General features: G+C 40.2%; 1 protein-coding gene across 1 annotated transcript in view; it reads right to left on the bottom strand.

Annotated features, from left to right (window-relative positions):
* Window positions 1-27,146, bottom strand: part of LHFPL4 (LHFPL tetraspan subfamily member 4) — a 177,097-nt gene that overhangs the window by 1,161 nt on the left and 148,790 nt on the right. The window contains exon 2 of the mRNA XM_082265200.1: window positions 6,599-6,835. Within this exon, the coding sequence (XP_082121326.1) occupies window positions 6,599-6,835 (237 nt within the window). The remainder of the gene's footprint in view (window positions 1-6,598; window positions 6,836-27,146) is intronic.

The following is a 27,146-nucleotide window of genomic DNA, read 5'->3' as shown; positions in this document are numbered from 1 at the left end:
TTATTTTCATATATTTATCCTTTAAAAATTATTTTTATATACTTTTTTTATACTTTAAAAATTAATTTACCTTTACATCCTTCTATATGTTAACAACTATTTAAATCCTTTATTTGCTTTAGGCTCAGTTTCCACTGTTGCGACTTGCTGTGCGACTTGACACATGTCAAGTCACACAGCAAGTCAAAAGTCATTCATTTCTATTTGGCCCGTTCTCACTGCCACGACTTGAGTTACGGCGACTTGAAAAGTAGTTTGTGCACTACTTTTGGGCCGACTTCAGTGCGACTTCCTTCTATAATGAGGGACAAGTCTCACTGAAAGCCGCGAACAAGTAACACTACAGAGTCGCGCTAGAAGTAGCGCGACTCTGTAGCTGCAGCAGTGGAAACCAAGCCTTAATTTCTTTTTATATTTACACCACTTGAAAATACAATGTTATTTATTTAAATCTTCTATACACTTTAAACATAATTTTTATATTAACACCCTTTACAAACTTTATACATTATTTTTTAAATTTACATCTCTTGCATATTTTAAAGATTCTTTTTTGTATTTTTGTCTTTAATAGGTTGTATAACTAAACATAATTTTTATATTAACATCATCTACTTTTTTTTGCTTTAAACATAATTTTTTATTTACATGCCTTATATAAATTAAAGATTATTTTTTGTATATAATCTATATCTTTTCCGAACTTTAAAAATGATGAAAGCCTTAATATTCCTTTAACCTTATTTTCATATATTTATCCTTAAAAAATTATTTTTTATATCCTTTTTTTATACTTTAAAAATGAATTTACCTTTACATCCTTCTATATGTTAAAAATTATTTAAATCCTTCATTTCCTTTAATTTCTTTTTATACTTGCACCACTTATAAACCTGAAAATACAATGTTATTTATTTAAATCTTCTATAAACTTTAAACATCATTTTTATATTAACTCCTTTACAAACTTTATACATTATTTTTTTAAATTTACATCTCTTGCATATTTTAAAGATTATTTTTTATATTTTTGTCTTTTATACGTTGTATAACTAAACATAATTTTTATATTAACATCATCTACTTTTTTTTGCTTTAAACATTATTTTTATTTACATGCCTTATATAAATTAAAGATCCTTTTTTGTATATAATCTATATATTTTCCGAACTTTAAAAATGATTAAAGCCTTAATATTTCTTTAACCTTATTTTCATATATTTATCCTTTAAAAATTATTTTTATATACTTTTTTAATACTTTAAAAATTAATTTACCTTTACATCCTTCTATATGTTAAAAACTATTTAAATCCTTTATTTGCTTTAATTTCTTTTTATATTTACACCACTTATAATCCTGAAAATAAATTGTTATTTATTTAAATCTTCTATACACTTTAAACATCATTTTTATATTAACGCCCTTTACAAACTTTATACATTATTTTTTAAATTTACATCTCTTGCATATTTTAAAGATTCTTTTTTGTATTTTTGTCTTTTATACATTGTATAATTAAACATCATTTTTATATTAACATCATCTATTTTTTTTTGCTTTAAACATTATTTTTTTATTTACATAACTTATATAAATTAAATATTCTTTTTTGTATATAATCTATATCTTTTCCGAACATTAAAAATGATGAAAGCCTTAATATTCCTTTAACCTTATTTTCATATATATTTATCCTTAAAAAAATATTTTTTTATATCCTTTTTTTATACTTTAAAAATTAATTTCCCTTTACATCCTTCTATATGTTAAAAATGATTTAAATCCTTAATTTGCTTTAATTTCTTTTTATATTTACACCACTTATAAACCTGAAAATGCAATGTTATTTATTTAAATCTTCTATACACTTTAAACATTATTTTTATATTAACGCCCTTTACAAACTTTATACATTTTTTTAAATTTACATCTCTTGCATATTTTAAAGATTCTTTTTTCTATTTTTGTCTTTTATACGTTGTATAATTAAACATCATTTTTATATTAACATCATCTACTTTTTTTTACTTTAAACATTATTTTTTATTTACATGCCTTATATAAATTAAAGATTCTTTTTTGTATATAATCTATATCTTTTCCGAACTTTAAAAATGATGAAAGCCTTAGCATTCGTTTAACTTTTTCATATATTTATCCTTTAAAAATTATTTTTTTATATACTTTTTTTATACTTTAAAAATTAATTTACCTTTACATCCTTCTATATGTTAAAAATTATTTATATATTTAAATCCTTTATTTGATTTATTTTCTTTTGATATTTACACCATTTATAAACCTGAAAATACAATGTTATTTATTTAATTTTCTATACACTTTAAGAATAATTTTTATATTAACGTCCTTCACAAACTTTATACATTATTTTTTAAATTTACATCTCTTGCATATTTTAAAGATTCTTTTTTGTATTTTTGTCTTTTATACGTTGTATATATTAAACATCATTTTTATATTAATATCATCTACTTTTCTGTTTTACTTTAAACATTATTTTTTATTTACATCCAATATATAAATTAAAGATTCTTTTTTGTATCTAATCTATATCTTTTACATAGTTCAAATATAATTTTTAGCTTAACATTCTTTACATACTTTAAATAATATTTTTTATATTTGTGTTTTTTTTATCGATATAATAAAATGTTTTAGTTGCTTAAAAATACATTTTAAATTTACATCCTTACACGCTACATGTTCTTATATTCTTTATATATTTAAAAAAAAACATTTTTTAAATATTAACATCCTTTACATGCTTTAAACATTAATTATACTTATATTCTTTATATACTTGAATGATTCTTTTTTGTATCTGTATCCTTTATATACAGTACTTCAAATTTACCTTTACATCTTTCTATATTTTAAAATGTATTTAAATATTTAAATCCTTTATTTGCTTTAATTTCTTTTGATATTTTGACCATTTATAAACCTGAAAATACAATGTTATTTATTTAAATCTACTATACATTTTAAACATAATTTTTTATATTAAAGTCCTTTACAAACTTTATACATTATTTTTTAAATTTACATCTCTTGCATATTTTAAAGATTCTTTTTTGTATTTTTGTATTTTATACGTTGTATATATTAACCACTTGCCTACTGTGCACTTTCACCCCTTCCTGCCTAGGCCAATTTTCACCTTTCAGCGCTCTCACATTTTGAATGACAATTGCGCGGTCATGCTACACTGTAACCATATGAAATTTTTATCATTTTTTTCACACAAATAGAGCTTTCTTTTGGTGGTATTTAAACACTGCTGGGTTTTCTATTTCTTGCAAAAAAAAAAAGAAAAAAGAAAAAAGACAGACAATTTTGAAAAAAAAAAGTTTTTCTTATTTTCTGTGAGTAAATTTTGAAAATAAATACATTTTTCTCCTTCACTGATGTGCGCTGATGAGGCAGCACTGATGGGCACTGATAGGCTGCACTGATGAGGTGGCACTTATGGGCACTAATGAGGTGGCACTTATGGGCACTGATGAGGAGGTACTAATATGCCACACTGATGGGCACTGATAGGTGGCACTAATAGACGGCACTGATGAGCACTGAAAGGCGGCACTGATGAACACTGATAGGTGGCACTGATGGGCACTGATAGGTGGCACTGATGGGCACTGAGAGGTGCAACTGACGGGTGGCACTGATGGGCACTGATGAGCACTGATGGGTGGCACTGATGAGCACTGATAGGCGGCACTGATGGACACTGATGGGCAGCACCATCAGTGCCCACAATCACTGCCCATAGTGCTGCCAGTCAGTGCCCATCAGTGCCTAGATGAGCACTGTGGGCACTGATGGCGGGCACTGTGGGCACTGATGCTGGGCAGTAACTGGCACTTTATATTTTGTGTAATCAGGGCACTGATGATCAGTGCCCTGATTACTTGTTTTTGTCTCCCCTGTGAGGAAGAGCTGCTGATCGGCTCTCCTCACCTCACACACTGACAGTGTGAGGCGAGGAGAGCCGAATAACGGCACTTCCTCATTTACATGTGCCCGGCTGTGATTGGACACAGCCGATCACATGGGTAAAGAGTCATGTCATTGTCTCTTTACTGAGATCGGGATCGCGCCGTGTCCTGGCAACGTGGCACGGTCACGATCGCCGCTCCACGCGCCCCCGGGGGCGCGCGAGAGAGGCTGTTCTGGTGCACTGTCATATGATGGCGTCCCAGGATAATAGCTACACCACTCCGTCGTCATTTGACGGTGGGCGGGTAGTAAGTGGTTAAACATCATTTTTATATTAACATCATCTACTTTTTATACTTTAACCACTTTAGCACTAGCCACTGTGGCTCGTTATCGTCTAGCGACGTAGACCTACGTCGCTAGACTCCTCCCCTGTAGGCGGCGCTCCCGCTGTTTTCATTCACAGCGGGAGTCGGGCCAGGGGAGGAGCGGCGGCGATCGCCGCTGCTCTGCCCCGATCGTCGGGGAATCAAGTTTGGAGATCCGCCCGCTTGTGTAAACAGAGCGGGCGGATCTCCTAAGTGACAGGGAGTGACAGATCGGAGTGTTCAGCATAGCTGGACATCCGATCTGTCCCTGGCTCACTCAGTCACCTCCCCCCCCCACACGTTAGTAAGCACCAGGCATACATTAACCCCTCCCTCTCCAATAAAATTAACCCCTTCCCTGCCAGTGTCATTTTTACAGTAACAGTGCATATTTATAGCACTGATAACTGCAGTAATGTCACTGGTACCCCCAAAAGTGTCAAAAATGTCAGTCAAGGGTCCGATCCGTCCGCCACAATGTCGCAGTCCCGCAAAAAAAATTGCAGATCACCGCCATTACGCGTTAAAAAAAAAAAACACCAAAAATGACATAAATCTTTCCCTTAGTTAGTAAACGCAATAACTTTTGCGCAAACCAATCAAAATACGCTTATTGCGATTTTTTTTTACCAAACATAGGTAGCAGAAAACAAATTGGCCAAAAGTTTTTAAAAAAATTGGTTTTTACATCTTTTTTGGGGGGAATTTCATATAAAAAAATGTGAAAAATATTGTTATTTTTTCAAAATAAACGCTCTTTTTTTGTTTATAGCGCAAAAAGTAAAAATCCCACAGGTGATCAAACACCACCAAAAGAAAGCTCTGTTTGTGGGAAAAAAAGGACGTAAATTTTGTCTGGGTACGGCGTCGCATGACCGCGCAATTGTCAGTTAAAGTCGCACAGCGCCGAATCGCAAAAAGTGGCCCAGACGTAAGACAGCAAAATGCTTTAGTGGTAAAGTGGTTAAACATTATTTTTTTATTTACATCCCTTATATAAATAAAGATTATTTTCTGTATCTAATCTATATCTTTTATATACTTCAAATATAATTTTTAGATTAACATTCTTTATATACTTTAACAATATTTTTTATATTTATGGTTTTTTTAATCGATATAATAAAATGTTTTAGTTGCTTTAATACCTTTTATACATTTTATATTTATATCCTTTACATGCTACATGTATTTATATTCTTTATATATTTTAAAAATATTTTTATATTGACATCCTTTAAACATTTTTTATTTACATTTCTTACATACTTGATTCTTTTTTTTGTATCCATATCCTTCTTTCTATACTTCAAACATAATTTTTAGATTTACAGTCTTTACATACTTTAACATTATTTTTTATATTGGTGTTTTTTTTTTAATCGATTTAATAAAATGTCTTAGTTGCTTTAAAAATACATTTTATATTTACATCCTTTACATGCTACATGTATTTATATTCTTTATATATTTTAAAAAACATTTTTATATTAACATTCTTTACATACTTTAAACATTATTTTTCATTTACATTTCTTATATACTTGAATGATTCTTTTTTTGTATCTATATCCTTTATATATTTCAAACATAGTTTTTAGATTTACAGTCTTTACATACTTTAACATTATTTTTTATATTGATGTTTTTTTTATCAATATAATAAAATGTTTTAGTTGCTTTAAAAATACATTTTATATTTACATCCTTTACATGCTACATGTATTTATATTCTTTATATATTTTAAAAAACATTTTTATATTAACATCCTTTACATACTTTCAACATTATTTATACTTACATTCCTTATATACTTGAATGATTCTTTTTTGTATCTGTATCCTTTATACGTATACTTCAAACACAGTTTATAGATTGACAGTCTTTACATATTTTAAACATAATTTTTTTAATTATCATACCTTAAATACTTTACATGTGGGAGTAAACTCCCTTTGTTATGATAAGGCTTACCTATAGATACAGTAAATATCTCCTAAACATGCACCATCTAGAAGATATTTACTTTAGAAGCAGCCGGTGACGTCACCAGCCCATGAGCATTGGGTTCTGAATGGACCGTGCAGTTGCAGGAGTGATGGCATCGCAGCTCGGCCATTGATACGGCCAAAGCCCACGAACCCGGAAGGAAGACCCAGCCTCATGTCAGCTGGAAAGCCGAGTCATACATCTGCCCCGTCCTCAGGGTAATGGGCCACGATTGTCTTTGGCCATCACACAACAGCTTTGCAGCCCTTTTACCTTTGTTATCTGCCTTCAGCTCTTCGTGTAGCAAGTCGTTCTGTCTGTTGCCCAGGACAAAGGCCAGGAAGGAGAGGATGAGGGCGTTTAAGATGCCGATGATGGCCAGTATGTAGGCCCAGCGGATGGAGCAATCTCCGAGAGAGTATTTCCCAGTTTTGTCTCCGCACATGTCTCTGATGGTCTCAGCGTCCCACCCATCTGGAAATATCATGCAGGCAAGCACCAGGCACAAAGCTGGAACAATAATAATAATACAATTGATCAGGGGGTGTCTGTTTTTAACAAGGCACAATAATAAAATCATTACTTCTTAACGTTCTTTTCTCATTTAATGTGCTCATGATACAACTACAACCATGTTAAGATAATCACTAATATGGCGGCACCCTGTAAAAAATTCAACAGAAGCCCCCTAAAAAGTATCTAATCCTAATAACAAAAATATAATTTATAACAGCTTACTGGTCCTTAACCTCCCTGGCGGTATGATTGTTTCATATTTTAGGGGCTGAAAGCGGTACAATTATTTTGCTAGTAATTCTTAAGGACGAGCAGCCCAAACCAACTATTTACATATGATTTTTTTTTTACTGTGCGTTCTTCTTTATAACATCTCGGGTATGATAAAGTTTGAAACACAAAATCATGAATTATAATATAATAAATAACTCTAAATACGTTAACGTATATATATATATATATATATATATATATATATATATATATATATATATATAGGTATATGTATACATATACTATAAATAAGTTAAAGTATATATATATATATATATATATATATATACACACACATATATATATATATATATATATATATATTATATATATACATATATATATACACACATATATAAATATATATATATATATATATATAAAGTACAGTAAAACTGCAGGGAAGGGCACTGGGGGGCAAACTAAGGTCAATTTATTTTATTTAGTAATGTAATCCAATAGGATTACAATATATCAGTGTGTTTGTGTGTTTTACTTTTTTCAATTTGCTGCCGGTTCCACCCCCCTGCTACGTGACACTCGCAGGAGACGGAAGCCGGGGCACAGAGCATCAGGCGGAAGATCCGGCCGCCGTATGCTGCCGGAAAACATCACGGGGTCCCGGGGACAAGGTATGTAACCTCTTCCAGGATCCAGCGATGCTCCCTGGCAGTACCCTGAGTGTGGCTCGGGGTTACCACTAATGGTAGTGAAATTCCACCCCGAGCCACACTCGGGAATACCACCAGGGAGGTTAAAGCAGTATTAAAGAGGAAGTAAACTCTTTCTTTTTTTTCTTTTTTTTCTTCCCTGCAAAGTAAATGCATAATGTGCTAGTATGCATCACATACTAGCACATTATGTGACACTTACCTCCAAACTAAGCCCTCGTCGTCCCTGCTGGAGGCCGAATCCATCTTCAGCCATCTTCCTTCCTGGTCTGCGGACTCTGGCTATGCTACTGGCCGGGAGCCACCTGACGTCACTCCCGTGCATGGGCACGAGAGTCGCCGGTCATAGCACAGGGCTCTGAAGGAATGGCACGGGCGGCCATTTCTTCAGAGCGCATGCGCCGGTTTACTATGCTTCAGTCATGAATGAACACAGTGGAGTGAGTGTGTTTATTGTGTTCATTTAGAAAAAGAAGGCACCAGTAAATTACATATTTACTAGCCCCTTCCCCCCGCTCTCCATCCTGAAACATCTCATGAAGCAACAAGGGGGGAAGAGGAGGGAAGGCAGCAGCACTGTGGGGCGGGAGGGTAAACATGGGGGGAGGATCGGGTGACGTCGCTTCTGGTCGTGACCGGAAGTCTTTGTTTTATCTGCACCGCAAGTGCGGGGAGCTACCGTCCAGTTTTAACTTATTTTGTTTAAATAAAAATGCTTGATTATACTACACCAGGGGGATCTTCAAACTATGGCCCTCCAGTTGTTTAGGAACTACAATTCCCATCATGCCTAGTCGTGTCTGTGAATGTCAGAGTTTTACAATGCCTCATGGGATGTGTAGTTCTGCAACAGCTGGAGGGCCGTAGTTTGAGGATCCCTGGCACTGAGGCCCCTTTCTTATTATGTCCTATGAGGGAGAGAGATAAGAGGACCTTTCCTATTAGAAGTTACCATCTACCAGCCGTCCTGCTACCACTGTTTGGAGCCATATAGGAGATATTTTCTCTGAACCACGCTTGTTATAACCAGAGGTGAGCAGCCATTGCACTCAGTGTCAGATACACTGTGGGAATAGTTCACATCGGTGACACAGTTGGGATTGAGTGTACATCACGTGTTCAGATCACCAATATTTGCTACCGTTTGCACTTTTGCACATGGAATTTTTTATATGAACTTATTTATTTATTCATTCACAAATTCTTCACACCAGCACTATCTATGGATTATCTTTTTTTGGAATAGAGTAAAGCCCCTCCCATCGCGTGGGGGGGTTAAGTTTCGGACCCACCCTCGAAAAGGGAAAATCCGTGAAATAGAAAGACCCTATTTAAATACACTCTTGGGATGTTTTTATAACTTTCACTATACTTTTAAAAGCATTGTAAGGTCTTTAAACACACTTTTAAAACAATAGAAACACATTTAACCATTTGACGACCGCCCACCGCAGATTTTCTGCGGCAGGCGGCCGCTCCTGGGCAAACCGATGTAGTACTACGTCGCTTGCTCAGGAGACTCTAGGGGGCGAGCGCGCACGGCCAGCACGCTCCCGCCCCCGCTCGTCAGCTGGGGAGCCAGTGCTTGTGACCGGTGGCTCCGATGGCCGCTGGCCACTCGCAATCTCCCCCTGCTGACAGAGAAGGATGGACGGCTGATGTAAACACAGCCGTCTGTCCTTCTCCCTGAAGTGATCACAGAGGCTATGTGATCCTGCTATATAGGATCGCATGTCTCTGTGATGATCTTACAAGCCCCGGCCCTCTACAGTTAGAATCACTCCCCTAGGCTTACATTTAACCCCTTGATCACTAATAGTATTAACTCCTTCCCTGCCAATGGCATTATTACAGTAACAGTGCATATTTATAGCACTGATTACTGTAGTAATGTCACTGGTCCCCCTAAAAGTGTCAAAAATGTCAGTTTGGGGTCCGATCTGTCTGCCGCAATGTCGCAGTCCCGCAAAAAAATCGCAGATTGCCGCCATTACTAGTAAAAAAAACAAAACAATAAAAATGACATAAATCTTTCCCGTAGTTAGTAGACGCAATAACTTTTGCGCAAACCAATCAAAATATGCTTATTGCGATTTTTTTTTTACCAAAAATAAGTAGCAGAAAATAAATTGGCCTAAAATGTTAAAAAAATTTGATTTTTACCTTTTCTTTTGGGGATGTTATATAGCAGAATGTGAAAAATATTGTTTTTTTTTTTTTCAAAATTGTCGCTCTTTGTTTATAGCGCAAAAAATAAAAATTGCACAGGTGATCAAATACCACAAAAAGAAAGCTCTATTTGTGGGGAAAAAAGGACGTCAATTTTATTTGGGTACAGAGTCACACGACTGCGCAATTGTCCGTTAAAATAACGCAGTGCTGAATCGCAAAATAGAGCCTGGTCATTAAGCAGCCAAATCCTCCAGGGCTAAAGAGGTTAAACACATAAAAGATACTGAGAGACAGAGCAAGAGCAACGGAAAACACAAAAGTATTTAATTAACAATGATTTAATTATTAAAATAATATTAATAGGTCTTACAGAAAAAAAAAACGCAAAATACCGGGACCGCAAAAACTGAACTGCGATATAACGGGGGATTACTGTATTGATATAATATATTATTTGATATATTGATATTGTTAAATTATTTATTTGATTCAAAAATCCTTCTACACCAGCATATTATATGGACTATTATGCATCTTTTTGAATATTGATATATATCTGTGGTCCTTTACACAGCACTTTGTTTGTATGAATGTCTGTTTTTTTTGCTCTATTTTGCACATTTCATTGTTTTTATGATATTTACATTTAATCATTTGATATTGAGTTTATTTTTTATCCATTTTGAATTTAGCGCCAATTTTCTTTATTTTATCTGCTTATGCTGGTATGTGATGACACTACAAAATTGGCAGCTTTATGGCTCTTTCACACACTCCGTCCGCTGGACGGAGTCCGTTTTTCTCAGCGGGGGATCGAGCCGTCGATCCCCCGCTGAGCAGCAGGATGACAGCTGTGTCTCCGTGCTGTGTGCAGAGACACAGCTGACAGTTCCCCATGCATCTCTATGGGGGAAATCGGATGTCAACGGACCGTCAGTCCGTTCTCACCCGATCCCATCCGATCCGATCCGCTGGACGGATGGAAAATAGGGTTTCCATCCGTCCAGGTTTGACGGATCGGATCAGGTCGGATGTCAGCGGACATGTCTCCGCTGACATCCGATGCCTCATAGGAATGCATGGGGGGACCGTTCAGATCCGCCAAAAAAACGGACAGGCGGATCTGAACGGTCCGCCTGTGTGAAAGGGGCCTTATTCTTCAGTACCACCACTTGATTGTGGTTCACTTTTCTACATTTTCTACTTTTCTACAAAAATTAATTTTTTCAATTACCTCACTGTTAGCGCATAGGCCTTTTGACTTTATATTTACTCTTGTAGCGTTCAACTGCAGTTTGCAAAGTGCACAGCCTAGTTTCTTTTTTTCCATCAAAAGTAGTTTATTGTGTATACAAGAAAAAAGGGTTACAGAATAGTGGGCCATTGAAGGCAAGAACAAATAACACGAGGAACATAAGCACAATATTAACATGTTATACAACAGTATACATGGGTAAAATACCCATGTACTAGAACACTTATGATATCGGTATAAGTAAGGCAAGCAGAGAAAGAGGGGCACTCTTGTTGAGGAGTAGAGTGCCCTGACTCGCCCAGAGGGCCGACCACAGTCGGTCGCTCTAACATACAGTCAAGAGAGAAACAGAGGGAAAGAAAAAGGAAGAGAAGGGGAAGGGGGGGGGGGTGGAAGAAGCGGAGGAAAGAATGGGGGCAAAAAGGTGGAGGAGGCAGGGACAGGGTTGGCACGAAGTGCAGAAAGAAGCAAGAGAGAGAAAAAGGCAGAAGGGACAGACTTAGCAGAAGCACGAGTAGGATAGAGAGAGGAGGGGGTGAGCGGAAAGCAGAATGGGGAAGAGCAGGGATCAGAACGGGGTCCAGCACAGCATCGAGCCCAGAGGGGCCCAAAGCGAGGGCGCGCCAGGCACGCCCTCCAGTCCCCCCCTCCCAGCCCAAAGACACCCCACCCCCATGGCGGCGGCGCCCGCCCCGAGCTATGAGAGCAGAGCACCCCCCACAGCCTCCGCATACATTTTTGAAGATTTGAAAGTCTAGTTTCTTTTGGTAAATCAACCCCAAACTCAGAAGGTGCTCCCAAAATAAAATCACCCAAACCTAACATGTTTCACTCTTCAAACAGAACTTCGTCAGGGGTAAGAAAGTCAAAGAAAATGAAGAAAACGAGGAACCAAGCGTAGCTGACTGTCCCATGGTGAAAAGAAAGGTCCTCAGATTTAGCTTCCTCTCCAACAAGGAGAACAGTGAGCAGTACAATAATGACGTCACCAAATCTCATATCACATCTGGTGAGAATACCAGAGGCAGCAGTGCCTTGGAAGATCTCACACTGCAGATATACAGCTATGAGGCTACAGAAAAGAAGCGTCTACCGCACAGGTATTTTCCAGGAGGAATTAAAGACAAAATGTAAATTACTGCTTAGGAGGAACTATTAACATTTCTAGATGTTCTCTTACAGAACGACAGAGATGATTGGTGTAACGGTTAATCAAAAAGCACGTTTGATAAGATCGAGAAGAATTTTTCTAGCAGTGGAGAGAAGGCAGCGGTATAATTCTGTCTGGGAGAGGTAGACATCTGTTCTTTATATTTGTTATTATAGGGCTTTACACCCTAGAGGTTACACCAAACACATAAAACGATCCTTAGTTCTTATATAAAACAGAGCCCAGCAGAGAAGAGAAAATGTCTCTATTCTACAGAAAGCTTGTAAAGTCGGTAGAGAGATTCCCCAGTGTTACTTTGTCAACTGACATAATTCTGTGTTCTACAAAGAAACAAAATAGAATTTTTCCCCCCCAAGCTCTTATTGGGAATTGTATGTTCTCTGTCCACTGTGCTAAATGCAAGTGACTTTTTAAGTAAAAACAAACCTATTTAGCGTCTTTTTCACCAAGGAAACGAAAAAATATTGGAGAGATTATAGCTGGTCATACACTGTACGAATTTCATCAGAAACCAGCCAAAGTTTACTAAAACTTTTGTTGTATTCTTCCCTCCAAAGTAAATGCATAGCGCGCTAGTATGCATCGCATACTAGCACATTATGTGACACCTCCAAGCGAAGCCCTCATCGTCCCTGCTGGAGGCCGCATATATCTTCAGCCATCTTCCTTCCTGGTCTGCGGATTCCGGCTAGTAACCACGTGATGTCACTCCCGTGCCTGCAGGAGGGAGTCGCCGGTCCCGGCACAGGGCTTTGAAGAAACAGCACGGGCGGCCGTTTCTTCAGAGCGCATGCGCTGATGACGTCATTGGCTGCATGAAATGTAAATATCTCCTAAACGGTGCAAGTTTAGGAGACATTTCCAGTACCTATAGGTAAGTCTTATTAAAGGCTTATCTATAGGTAAAAGTTCTCAGAGAGGGTTTACAACCACTTTAAGCCTGGTACATACAACTAGTTTTTGTCATTCAACCCAGGGGGTTGAACGAAAAAAAAAAAACTGGCAGCTCTGGTCTGAGCTGTTGTACTAACAATCCAATGTTAGTACAGCGATCTCTCCTGCTGTTCTATTGTGTTCCCCACCAGAACACTCCAGTAAGCGCTCTCAACCATAGGCCATTGGCTGAGAGCGCTGATCAGGAGCCGGCCGGCTGCTGGTTTTCCATCATGCTCGTCCAACAAGTCAGGAGTTCGGCCGGCTACTGTCTGACCGGCTACCACATGTACATACTGACCCTTGAGGTATCAGTCTCCAGTTGGATAAATCCATTTTTGACATATCCAAGTGTAAAATCTCTTATGGAATCCTTGGCCTTGTCTGCTCCCTGTGTCCGCACAAAGCCAACTTTATCCTTTGTGCTGTATTGAGGAGAATCTTCTTGTCTGCATTTGGTCCTGACGAAGCATTCTGCGAAACGTGTCGACTTTCGAGCAGACGTATTCTCTTATATTGACGCAATGTCTTATATGCAATCTTGATTCATGTGTGAACATGTGTTTATTATGTACTGACATGTGGGATGAATTAGAACCCCTTTTTGGGTTGAGTTTTCTCCTGATGTTTTTTATACATTATTCTTTTAATGGAATTCAATAAATGTGATTTTTTTACATAATTGTTTGATATTGGAGTCTATCCTTTATGTGCCCATAAAGTCCACCTTGCCTAGTTGGTTCCTACAACTGGGATGTTTTCACTCACAAGGGCCGAATGTTTTTATTGAACCGGCTGATGTCACCCAACACTCGGCCCGTGTGTACTAGGCTTTAGTGGGTGGCCCCAGAGTTGCCAACCTACGAGATTCAAATTTCCTGACATGACACCTAAAATTTACTGGCACATTCAAGTTTTTATTGGCATTTCCAAAAGTTACAATATTACAGTTTTAAGTGCAAATTTCAGTATTTAGGCTACAAACAAGTACAATATGCAATTAGCAATGTGATTTAGGGTAGATATTAAGAAAAAAAAACATATTTCTTATTTGATTTTTGATATACAGGGGTGAAACTACCAGGGTCTCAAAGGTCGCACTTGCAACCGGACCCTGGTATTGGTAAAAAAGAACCAAAAAAAAAAAAAAAACAGAATCAGAAAAAATTCCCCTAAGGGTTTGGGACTTTTAAGGCACAAAGTAGTATATACAAAATTGCAATTCATATAAAATACGTTTTATTGACACATAGATAAAAAACACATAGATATACACATTTATACAAAAAATACAAAAGATGAATACGATCGCAATTATGAATTATGGCATGACAATACAAAAATGACAATGTTGTGGTACAGCATAACAATACCCGACGCATTTCAAAGCTATGATTAAAAAATAAATAAAATAACAAAAAATCCTGACACCAGTGGCAAAACTACCAGGGTCGTAAAGGTCACACTTGCAACTGGGCTCTGGCATTCTGCCACTGTGGAAGGGGCCCCGGCCGGGGTCAGGGGGGGGCCCTTTATGGTTTCTTGCACTGGGGCCCTGAACTCTCTAGTTATGCCTCTGGTTGCCATTGCTGATCCTCTACAAAGCTATTTGCATGCTACTATGCTGATCCAAAATCTACAACGATTAAAAAATATCTGTCTCACAAGTGGTATGCAAATCAGCAGTTCTGATTACACTCCAGATTTACTTGCTGCATGCTTGTTCCTGATCTTTGAAAATTTTGAAGCCCCAGAAAGCCAACAACTAACTAGCTTCCCTATGAAGTTCCCTTTTAAAGCTCTACCCTCTTTTCTAGTGAAATTATATTCTTATGGGAGAAAGGAAATATTTGCAATTCAAACAGTGGTACAAAACAATATTAATAAGGGGGATGTGACGTTCTCACTTTTTTGCCCAGAGGACCCAAGCAAAACCTCATTTACGGAGAAGAGCCTGTGATTCAGATACAGCTAAGTGTAGGTGCTTCTTATTATTCTTTGGGTTAATGCTACCTTCCTCCTCTGCAAATTAGAATCAGTGACTGGCATTATGTTTAATGAAAATCCTTCTCCCCAGCCACTCACCTGCTCTGGCAAACTCTTTTACATTTTAAGATCCTCTCAGACAAAATCTATTTACCTCCTGTACATCTCTTTTAAGTTTGGGTTCCATTGGGGTCACATTCTAATATACTTGAGAATTAAGAGCTAACGGAGTGTAATAGAAAACTTTTATCTTGTGCACTTAGCTGATACCGCTATAGCATTTGATGGTACAACTTTCTCCATGACTGGTAATATAAATCACTTCATCGCGCATTTGAAATCCTTTTTGGAATTTGCCATTTATTATTAAATTAAATTATTAAATTATTTTTATTAAATTATTATATATTATTAAAAAATTACATTTAAAGCCAAACACAGACCCCAGATACAAATTAAGTAATCTCCAAGTAAGTGGCTCTATGGTGATCGTGATGATATATGCAACCTCTGGCCAGAGCATTTCTTCATTATGCCACCACCGTGGATGCCACACTATGTTGGTTTGTGCTTTCACGTGGCCCTGTTGGTCCTTCAAGGCCCTAGTGGTTCCCAGGCCCACAGCTCTAGACATTCCCAGCGGTAGCCAATGGAACATGATCATGCAATTTCTTTTTCAACAGATTTACTTTATGCATCGCATCAACCCCTGAGGAAGTGAACGGTTGTTTACGAAACGCGTTGGGCCACCAGGATGCATTTTCATACCCACCATGGATTGTTCTATAGAATACTGTACCTAACTATGAATATATAATATACTATGTATAACATCACAAATACTGTACTCACACACACAGATCACAGATACTGTATCTCACAAAAGTGAGTACACCCCTGACATTTTTGTAAATATTTTATTATTTCTTTTTATGTGACAACCCTGAAGAAATGACACTTTGCTACAATGTAAAGTAGTGAGTGTACATCTTGTATAACAGTGTACATTTGCTGTCCCCTCAAATTAACTCATCACACAGCCATTGATGTCTAAATCGCTGGCAACAAAAGTAAGTATACCTCTAAGTGAAAATGTACAAATTTGGCACAATTAGTTATCTTCCCTCCCCGATGTCATGTGACTCGTCAGTGTTACAAGGTCTAAGGTGTGAATGGGGAGCAGGTGTGTTAAATTTGGTGTTATCACTCTCACTCTCATACTAGTCACTGGAAGTTCAACATGGCACCTCATGGCTAAGAACTCTCTAAGAATCTAAAATAAAGAATTGTATCTCTACATAAAGATGGACTAGGCTATAAGAAAATTGCCAAGACCCTGAAACTGAGCTGCAGCACGGTGGCCAAGACCATACAGCGCATTAACAGGACAGGTTCCATTCAGAACAGGCCTCGCAATGGTCGACCAAAGAAGTTGAGTGCACATGCTCAGCGTCATATTCAGAGGTTGTCTTTGGGAAATAGACGTATGAGTGCTGCCAGCATTGCTGCAGGGGTTGAAGGGGTGGGGGGGTCAGTCTGTCAGTGCTCAGACCATACACCGCACACTGCATCAAATTGACTGTCATCTCAGAAAGAAGCCTCTTATAAAGATGATGCACAAGAAAGCCTGCAAACAGTTTGCTGAAGAAAAGCAGACTAAGCACATGGATTACTAGAACCATGTGGTCTGATGAGACCAAAATAAACGTATTTGTTTCAGATGGTGTCAAGCGTGTGTGGCAGCAACCAGGTGAGGAGTACAAAGACAAGTGTGTCTTGCCTACAGTCAAGCATAGTGGTGGGAGTGTCCTTCACTTCCTGTGTTGCCTGGTCACCGGATGCCGGTTCTAGTGCGCCTGCACACTATACCAACGTAATCTACGGCGCCTCAGGAGAGCCTCAGCCAAAGCCGGAGCCACAAGTTACCCGGCAACACAGGAAGTGAAGGAGAGCGGGGATACAGCGGTGGCAGCCGCGGATGAGGAGACCGCAGAGTCACCATCTGGAGGGACGGGAGGAGCGAGTAGCTCCTGTTGGAATGCTGTAAAGCGATTGTCTTAAAGGAAAAGTGTGAGTGCAATTCCAATGTACTGTGTTATTGTCCTTTATTAAAGCGTTATTGCCCGAGGTTGCGTGCGCTTTTCTTTACAGATTTGAATTGTGACATTCTAAAGCAGAGCATGATCCCCTCCCTTCAGAGACTGGGCCACAAGGCAGTATTATAACATGATAACGACCCCAAACACACCTCCAAGACAACCACTGTCTTGCTAAAGAAGCTGAGGGTAAAGGTGATGGACTGGCGCATGTCTCCAGACCTAATCCCTATTGAACATCTGTGGGGCTTCCTCAAATGGAAGGTGGAGGAGCGCAAGGTCTCTAACATCCACCAGCTCCGTGATGTAGTCATGGAAGAGGACTCCAGTGACAAACTGTTAAGCTCTGGTGAACTCCATGCCCAAGAGGGTTAAGGCAGTGCTGGAACATAATGGTGGCCACACAAAATATTGACACTTTGGGACCACTTTGGACATTTTCAGTGAGGGGTGTTTTCACTTTTGTTGCCAGCGGTTTAGACATTAATGGCTGTGTGTTGGGTTATTTTGAGGGGACAGCAAATTTACACTGTTAGGCCCCGTTCACACTGGAGCGATCCGACTTCCCGGGGCGACCTTACAGGTTGCGGCACGCTGCTCGCACCGTGACCTCGGAGCGGCCGGCACGGACTTCATAACATTGAAGTCAATGCAGGTCGCTCCAGGTCGCCCCCAAAGAAGCTCCGGACCCTTTTTCTAAGTCGGAGCGACTTGTGTCGCTCCTATTAGAACGGGTCCACAGCTTCTCTATGCCAGGCGACCTACGGCGACCTACAGGTCGCCCCAGTGTGAACGGGGGCTTATACAAGCTGTACACTCACTACTTTACATTGTAACAAAGTGACATGTTTTCAGTGTTGTCAAATGTAAAGATATAATAAAATATTTACAAAAATGTCAGAGGTGTACTCACTTTTTTTAGATTCTTTATATATATATATATATATACACACACACGATATATATATATATATATATATATATATATATATATATATATATATATATATACATATATACATATATATATATATATATATATATATATATATATATATATATATATATATATATATATATATACACACAATATATATATATATAAATATGTATATATACATACAATATATATATATAAATATATACACACACGATATATTTATATATATAAATATGTATACATACATATATATATATATATAAACAATTCTATTGTGTATTTAGCTGAGCTTTAAGGCTTATACTTATTTTCTGTTTATCAATCCAGGTCCACCAAGAGACCCCCAAGGTTATCTGCATTCAGCACCTTCTCTCTTATTTTCAGGTTGTTTATTCTGAGTTTCAGCTTTGAATTTGCAATGTCGACTAAAAATTCCGGGGTCATTCATCAAAGACCACAAAGTGATGCTCTTCTAATTTTTTTTAGGTCCAGCAAGCCTTTGCGAAAGACTGATTAATGATTCCTGCAAGTTCCCAGCTTGTAACCTCCACATGCAATCCTGAATTGGCCAAACAAATTTGTCTTGTTCATTCTGGACTTGGTAATTCTGATTCCCCAGCCCCCCGCTCCTCGGGGAGTTCTCGCAATTATTTGTGGTCATATCCTCAGAGGCTCCACTTCAGAAATCAATAAGAACTGAATAGAAGCAATTTATGTCTAAGCAAAGAACAGGCCCTCCTGAACCAATACGTAGCCTGGCAGAACTCCATGTCTTAAGAGTGTTTATATGAGCAACTGTAAGTGGCTATTGATGGAGTTTCTTCATTGACGTCCTTATTTTGAAATAAGTGGGTTACACCAGGTTAAAGGAGGCATGACTTCCAGGCAACATTTTGGACAAAAAAGAGGTGGGAAGGTACAAACTTGTCTGGCTCTCAAACAAAGATCAAGTCTATTGTCTCTGAGAATTCCATTAGAAATTCTTGTTACTAAAGATGTCAGTAATTTCAAAAGGTATAGGTCTCTTTAAAGTGAACCTGTCAAAGGCACAGGCAATCAAAACTATAACTGGGTTTACACTATTAGATTCTTTTATGAACATTCGTACAGAAATTCTCAGTACATTTGATGGCATGATAAATGTTGTTCGAAAATACTTCAAAATTTTGTTGGCTTTTAATTTGAAAATAAATGACATTTTCGAAAGGGATCCACAAAATTTTGCTCCTTCAAACATTCTCATCCCTGCAGTTGAAAACGACTAATGATTAGAAAATCGAATGAACCAGTTCCCAACCGCTTACGTTATATTTACTGCGGCAGGCTGGCTCATACAGGCAAAACTACGTAGATCTACGTCGCTCCCCTGGGAGGAGCTAAGGGGCAAGCGCGTGCCGCCGGCAGCATGCTCCCGCCCCCCATTGGTCAGTGGGGAAGCCGATGCATGTGTCAGGCGGCTCCGATTGCCGCCTGACACCCGCGATCGTTCCCCGCTGAGAGAGAAGGACGGTCAGCTGTTGTAAACACAGCCGACCGTCCTTCTCCCTGAAATGATCACAGAGACACTGTCCACTGCCTTACCGACACTATCCACTGCCCTACCAACACTGTCCACTGCCCTACTGAGACTGTCCACTGCCCTACTGACAATGTCCACTGCCCTACTGACACCGTCCACTGCATTACCGACACTGTCCACTGCCCTACTGACACTGTCCACTGCCCTACTGACACTTTCCACTGCCCTATCGACACTTTCCACTGCCTTACTGAGACTGTCCACTGCCCTGTCCACTGCCCTATCGACACTTTCCACTGCCTTACTGAGACTGTCCACTGCCCTACCGACACTGTCCACTGCATTACCGACACTATCCACTGCCCTACTGACAATGTCCACTGCCCTACTGACACTGTCCACTGCCTTACCAACACTGTCCACTGCCCTACTGACACTGTCCACTGCCCTACTGACACTGTCCACTGCCCTACTAACACTGTCCACTGCCTTATCTACACGGTCTACTTCCCTACTGACACTGTCCACTGCCCTACCTACACTGTCCTCTGCCCTACCTACACTGTCCTCTGCCTCACCGACACTGTCCACTGCCCTACCAACACTGTCCTCTGCCCTACTGACACTGTCCACTGCCCTACCGACACTGTCCACTGCCTTACTGACACTGTCCACTGCTTTACCGACACTGTCCACTGCCCTATTGACACTGTCCACTGCCCTACCTACACTGTCCTCTGCCCTACTGACACTGTCCACTGCCCTACTGACACTGTCCATATTTTAATACATGTTTACATTTATTTTATAGGAGTGTGTGTCAATGTATATATACTGTATATTATCTATCTATCTATCTATCTATCTATCTATCTATCTATCTATCTATCTATCTATCTATCTATCTATCTATCTATCTATCTATCTATCTATCTACAGGCATATGTATTTGGGCTTTGGGGTGCTCACCCTAATGCATTAGGCTGCGCACACCTATGGGTGTTATATATGGACTGTCACCACTACCATCCATAACTACTTTGATCACATTGGAACTTCTACAACTATTTGGACTCTCTTTGATAAATATAAATTATATTTCTTTTTATTATACGTTTTTGGATATTAGTAGGAATTGTTTGCACTGTGCACTTTATATATCCATATGATACATGGCCTTGTGAGATCACTGTTATGTCACCTATGATAATTTAAGCGCTGCACTTTTTATATATATATGTTTGGTCACAATGGTTTATCTATTGTAGTGCTGGCAGCTACAGGGAATTAATATTCATTTAGCGTGGTATTCCTTACCATACAACTGATAAAAGTCACAAGACTGCTATATACTGCTGATGAGAAAAGGTATTTAGCAGTTTATATTGACTAAAATAATTGCATTTCCATATTCTGTGTACTGTGGGAGACCAGATATAGTGAATGCAGGCTCCTGGGTTTAGCAACACTTTAACGTGAAAAATATCTCTAATGCTAGGTCCACTTTAAGCCTACATAACATACATCATTCAAGACCAGCCTAGAGCATGTATGGATTACAGGTAAAGCCCTAGTCTACAATTATATATCTAGTAAAAAACGCATTAAAACAGTGAAAGGCTTTGCTCTGCTCTGGGATAGGCAGCGCTCTCTGGCTCATTTACTCCAATGATCTGCAGAGGGTTTTCTGTTATGCGCCCAGGACCTGCGGCCATTTGTTGTGTAGGAGCGCACAGAGAGTCGGCTGGAAGAAGACACAGAAAAGCATCTATCAGAGAAGCAGGCCATTAACTTCACTATTCCTTAAAGAAACTGTATTGGCAGACGTTTAATGCAGATGGAACGAGAAGCGCCGCCATCCATTCATTACTGCTCCTGAGACGAGAGATTTGATTGCTAACCACACAGAACCGACCATTAGTGCTGAAGACGAATACACAGTGGAGATGTGATACCGCTAACTCTAAAGACACTCCAATACCAAAAAAAAAAACGCATTTATAATAATCATTGCTAGCTTGAATTTTTTGTATATATTTGTATATTTTAGTATATAATACAGCTTCTCTATCCCGGAGCCTGAGACTCCAATTCCCATTACCTTTAATTACTCTGGGGAGTCTCAAGTCTGCCAGCTACAACATCTAAACTCTGCCTGACCTTTTTTCGTGTTCACGAAGCAGCTGCACCCAGACATGGTGCTGCCTGGGTCCAAGAATAAAATACGCCCCCCCCCCCTCCCAAAAAAAACAAAAAAAAAATCACACCCAACAAAAGGCCCCCACATCCATTATTTGATATAAATAAAACATTTAGAAAATATTATATATACTGTAATCTTCTTCCATAACTCACCACCGGACCGGTCCACCAAACAGCCACTGTCAGTCCTCCTGTCACTCCTGTGTCTGCCGCGCCCACCGCTCTAGAAGATCCAGCCTGCCCTGCTTGAGATGGAGTGCGTTGATGTCTGACGTCATTGCGCAAACCACGATCACATGAGGGACGTTTCCCGGGGGAGACGCTCTGCCTCCTCATACTCATCAGTTTGTACTACGGGCGGCAGTATGAGATGGGAAAATGCTGCCCGTAACGCATCACAAACTGATGACCCACAAAACTGCTGGAAAAACAATCTTAGGAGTCAATTTGCTGCCCCTCTCCAAGTGCTGCCTGGGTCCAATCCTGGTGCATTTAGGCTCCATTCACACCCAAGTACATGCAATAATGTGCACTTGTTTTTGCACGCAGTGTTTAGGACAACCTGTTCATTTTCATGGTTTGCACGTCAGCAAATTGCAAAAAAGGAGCGCATGTCCCTTTTTTCTAAATACGCACCAAAACGCATACCACTTTGTTTTTTTTTGCACAGGCATTAGCAAGATGTGTTGAGATGCCATTAGGGATTATCGGCACTACAGTACCACATGTTTGCTAATGGGATGTGCATTTTTGTGCATTGTGGAAACGTCTTCATTGTCCCACATTTTTTGCAGCCATTTTTAATGAGAGTTTTATTTCTGGTGACATGATCTTAGCACTGTGTGATGTTGATTTGCTTGCGCAGAAACTACACACAAGGTGTGTATGTAGAAGAATTGGGGTTAGATTAGTGTGACACTCAATTTAAAGTGGAGTTTCACCCAAAAGTGGAACTTTCGCTCCTCTTTTTCATCCCCCCCCCCCCCCCCGGTGCCACATTTGGCACCCTTCAGAGAGAAGGAGGGAACGGGTACCTGTTTTTGACAGATACCCTTCCCCACTTCTGGGAGACAGCGCTGCGGCGCCATCCCTCGGAAGTTCAGCATCCCTCCTTCTTCCCCCAAGGCTGGGCCAATTAGAAAGCACAGTGTGAAAGGCTTCACTGCCGGTCTTACTTAGAACAAATGGCGGCAGCCGCACCCGGCAGCCGAACACAAAAAATTGGCTGGAGTGCTGACATCATGGGCTCCCTGGACAGGTAAGTGTCTATGTTAATATATTAATAATTAATAAAATAATTACTATTTATAGCTGCTGATTCTTATTTTTTTCCCCCCAGCTAGAACACCTCTTTAACCACTTTGCCACTGCTCACTAGAGCTTTACTGCGGCAAAGTGGTTCGTTATCGTCTGGCGACGTAGACCTACATCGCCAGACACTCCCCTTTCTCTGGGGTGCGCGTGCGCCGCCGGAGGCTCGCTTCCGCTGTATTCAGTCACAGCGGGAGTCAGGCCAGGGGAGGAGCAGCGGATCGCCCAGAGAAGCAGAGCTGACAGCCCGCTACACCCCGCACTGCCTGACTGAGACAGGGGCCTGCGCCCGACATCTGATCTGCCTCCCTGGACAGAGGACACACCCGTCTAATCAGCTTCACAGCTTGGCCCAGCACACACCCCAGGAGATGGAAGGCCCAGCCCCCTTAGGACGGGGATCGCCTCCAAGATTTACTCAGCTGTCAGCAGTGAATGGGCTAACAAAGCCCAGGCGTCAAGATGCAATTTCTAGTCGCCATGGGGACCTGGTGCCTGGGATTTGCCAAGCCCTACTTTATGAGTTATAATAGGTGTTAGGGTTAAGGGTGATGGGGGATTTAGTGTTAGGGGTTCCCATTAGGGGGTTAAAGTATTGAGAAAATATTCAAGTGTATATGTGGGGAAAATTAAAAAAAAATAAATACAGTATCTCACAAAAGTGACATTTTTTACAGGGTGCCGCCATATTAGTAAATACTACACCTCTGCAACACCTGCCTATTTCACCATGTTTTGTCTCTGTAAAAACAATGCATGTACATAAAAACACCTACCGGAGGTGTAACTACAACCTCCAGGGCCCCATTGCAAGAAACCATGAAGAGCTCCCCCTCACCTCTGGTCCCAGGCCCTTCCCTCTGATCATCGAGGCCCCTTACTCCCATCACAGGCCCTTTTATGATGGTCCTGCAGTGGCCCCCTTCCTCATTCAATGGTGGAATGCCAAGGCCCAGTCGCAAGTGCGACCTTTGTGACCCTGGTAGTTCCCCCACTGAAATGTAAATTTACAAAATTGCCAGTAAACAAGTCAAGCAGCTATAACCAGGGATGTACACTAGTATTGGCTGTTTAATATTTGCCTTCAGCCACTGCTCTGCTATAGTAGCTTTAATAGTAGCTTTAATAGCTTCCAACTATCAAGCTCTCTGCAGCAAGTTGTTAAACAGGTATTAAATAGCAGGATTTCTAGCAGACAGTTTGAGTTTGTTACCAGACACAGGCAGGTGGGCAGACACACACAGGTAGATGTAGGCAGACTGCCATAAATGTTGTAAATATTACCTGCATGCAAATCTACCGGCTTCCGACAGGCTTCTAAGCAGGATGAGACTAACAGGCTCATTGAGCAGGCCCAGAACAGATTACCCACGACAGGGAACCAACATACCTGCTGCCGACCTCAGGAATATGAGCCGCAGTGGTGCAGGAGCCTCTTAGAGCAAGTGGCTCAGGCTGGGGAAACTGATGGAGGATAGCAGGTCAGACTGGCAGCATTGGGCTAGGGGGGCCACATCATGCGGCGGCTATTAGGTGGTGGTTATCAGACCCAGTTTTTCTAGAGCCAGATGCCTTTCCTGCTGTCTTGAGTCCCCCAGGGTGGTGGAACGCCAGGGCCCAGGTCGCAAGTGTGACCCTTGCAAACCTGGTAGTTCTGCCACTGATACCTACTGATCTGCCAGAAATACAATGACATTCTATCTTCCTCTACTGAGTTGTCAACGCTGCCTCTACTGTGGTATAATGTCATGCAATGTTGTCAGCCTGAGCTCTCCCCTTCTGGACTACAGAACATCTCCCCTCTTGCCATCTTCTTTAAAAAGTGGGAAATTAGGAATTTTTAGGCCAGCTACTACACTGCTTAGAGGGCATTGTCAGTCCACTACAAGAAGTTAAGAGCACCCTGGATTGTTAGAAGTTTACAAGGTATTTTTCTGTACCTACAATGCTGGTGCAACAAAACACAGGGAAAAGGTGCATATATTGCTGAGATTTTCTGCAGTTATTTGTTTATTTTTCCCAGACATACACTGTATGACGTGTATCTATAGAAAACATTTGTATAGCAATTTGTCAAGTGAAAGTGCATGTACATTCATTCTGTTACGCTATTTCCAGTGCTAGTCGAATGTCTTTCATTTATTTAAAATGCAAGATACTGCACTTGCGCACTAGATGGCGCTAAGTATTTTAGAGGATTCCTTGCTTTAGGTGAAGTGCTGGGGTTAAAGTTGTTGTAAAGGATTAATGTTTTTTTTGCAATCTATGCATGAAGGTTAAAAAAAACCTTCTGTGTGCAGAGTCACTCTCCCCCCCCCCAATACCTACCCGAGTCCCATCTCGATCCAGAGAAGTGTTTGAGAACAGCCTCTCTCTCGGGTCTCTTCCTCCTCATGAGCCAATGGCTCCTGCTACTGTCAATCAAAGCCAGTGGGGAGGGAGCCAGGGTGGGGCTGAGCTGCGCTCTTTGTGTCTTATGGAAGCACAGAGGTGGCTCGGGAGTGAGCACAGATGTGTGCCACCATAGCAAACGGCTTGCTATGGGTGCACCTGGCAAGGGGCCAGAAGGGCCAACGGGGTAACGGAGAAGAGGAAGACCGGGGCTGTTCTGTGCAAAACCACTTCACAGAGCAGGTAAGTATGACATGTATGTTATTTAAAAAAAAATGGATGGGAATGGTTAAACCATATCTTTAGCCAACACTTTAGATAAGAATGTAGGGAAGGGTTAGGACCTCTGTCAAGTTTATTTTGTAGTCTAGTTCACTAATGAGGAGATGCACACTTTCTGTTCTTCCTGGTGACCCTTGTCAACTGGGACAGGGAATAACAAACCTTCTCTGACCTTCTCTCGCAGCATTTCTGAAAGCTCTGATTGTTTTTTTTGCAGCATGTCCATGGTCTTTGATCATATCCTCTTGCATGTCTGCAGTCTCTGACCATTTGCCTTTGCATGTCTGCAGTCTCAAACCATCTATTTTGGCATGCCCGTGGTCTCTGACCATCCGCACTTGCATGTCTGGAGTCCCAAACCATCTCTTGTGGCAAGCCTGTGGTCTCTGACCATCTCCAGTTGCATGTCCACAATCTTGTACCATCTCTTATGGCAAGCCTGTGGTCTCTGACCACCTCCAGTTGCATGTCCACAGTCTTGTACCATCTCTTATGGCAAGCCTGTGGTCTCTGATCATCTCCAGTTGCATGTCCACAGTCTTGTACCATCTCTTATGGCAAGCCTGTGGTCTCTGATCATCTCCAGTTGCATGCCCCGCAGTCTCGTACCATCTCTTATAGCAAGCTTGTGGTCTCTGACCATCCCCAGTTGCATGTCTGCAGTCTCTGACAGCTTCCTGTAGCATTACATTCATTCAGTATTCTTTATGGTGACATCAGGACCCTCACTTGAGGCCCTCTATATCAAGTAAAATGACTACCATTGCTATAGATACTTATTAGCCCTCATGCACACTGAGCATTTAGTCCAGGTGCATGGGGTGCCAGCATTAAGGTGTGGGTTGAAGGCACAGGAGCACTGTCCAGCTCCTCTGCCTGCAGCCTGTCAAACTTTATGAGAGGCTGACAGCTGCTGCGCCTGGATGATGCACCGAGCATTACTTACATTCAGTGCAGTATGCACCCAGGAACCGATGCCCAGAATTTAGACAGCTTGCATTCCAAGCATTCGTCCCTGGACACATACTGCCCTACACGTAAGTACTGCTTGGTGCATCATCCAGGTGCAGCAGCTGTCAGCCTCTCATAAAGTTTGACAGGCT

This window comes from Pelophylax lessonae (genome assembly GCF_965119305.1).
Source record: "Pelophylax lessonae genome assembly, chromosome: 8".
Taxonomy (NCBI): Eukaryota; Metazoa; Chordata; class Amphibia; order Anura; family Ranidae; genus Pelophylax; species Pelophylax lessonae.
The sequence above is the reverse complement of the archived record's forward strand: the minus strand, read 5'-3'. Positions and strand labels throughout refer to the sequence as shown.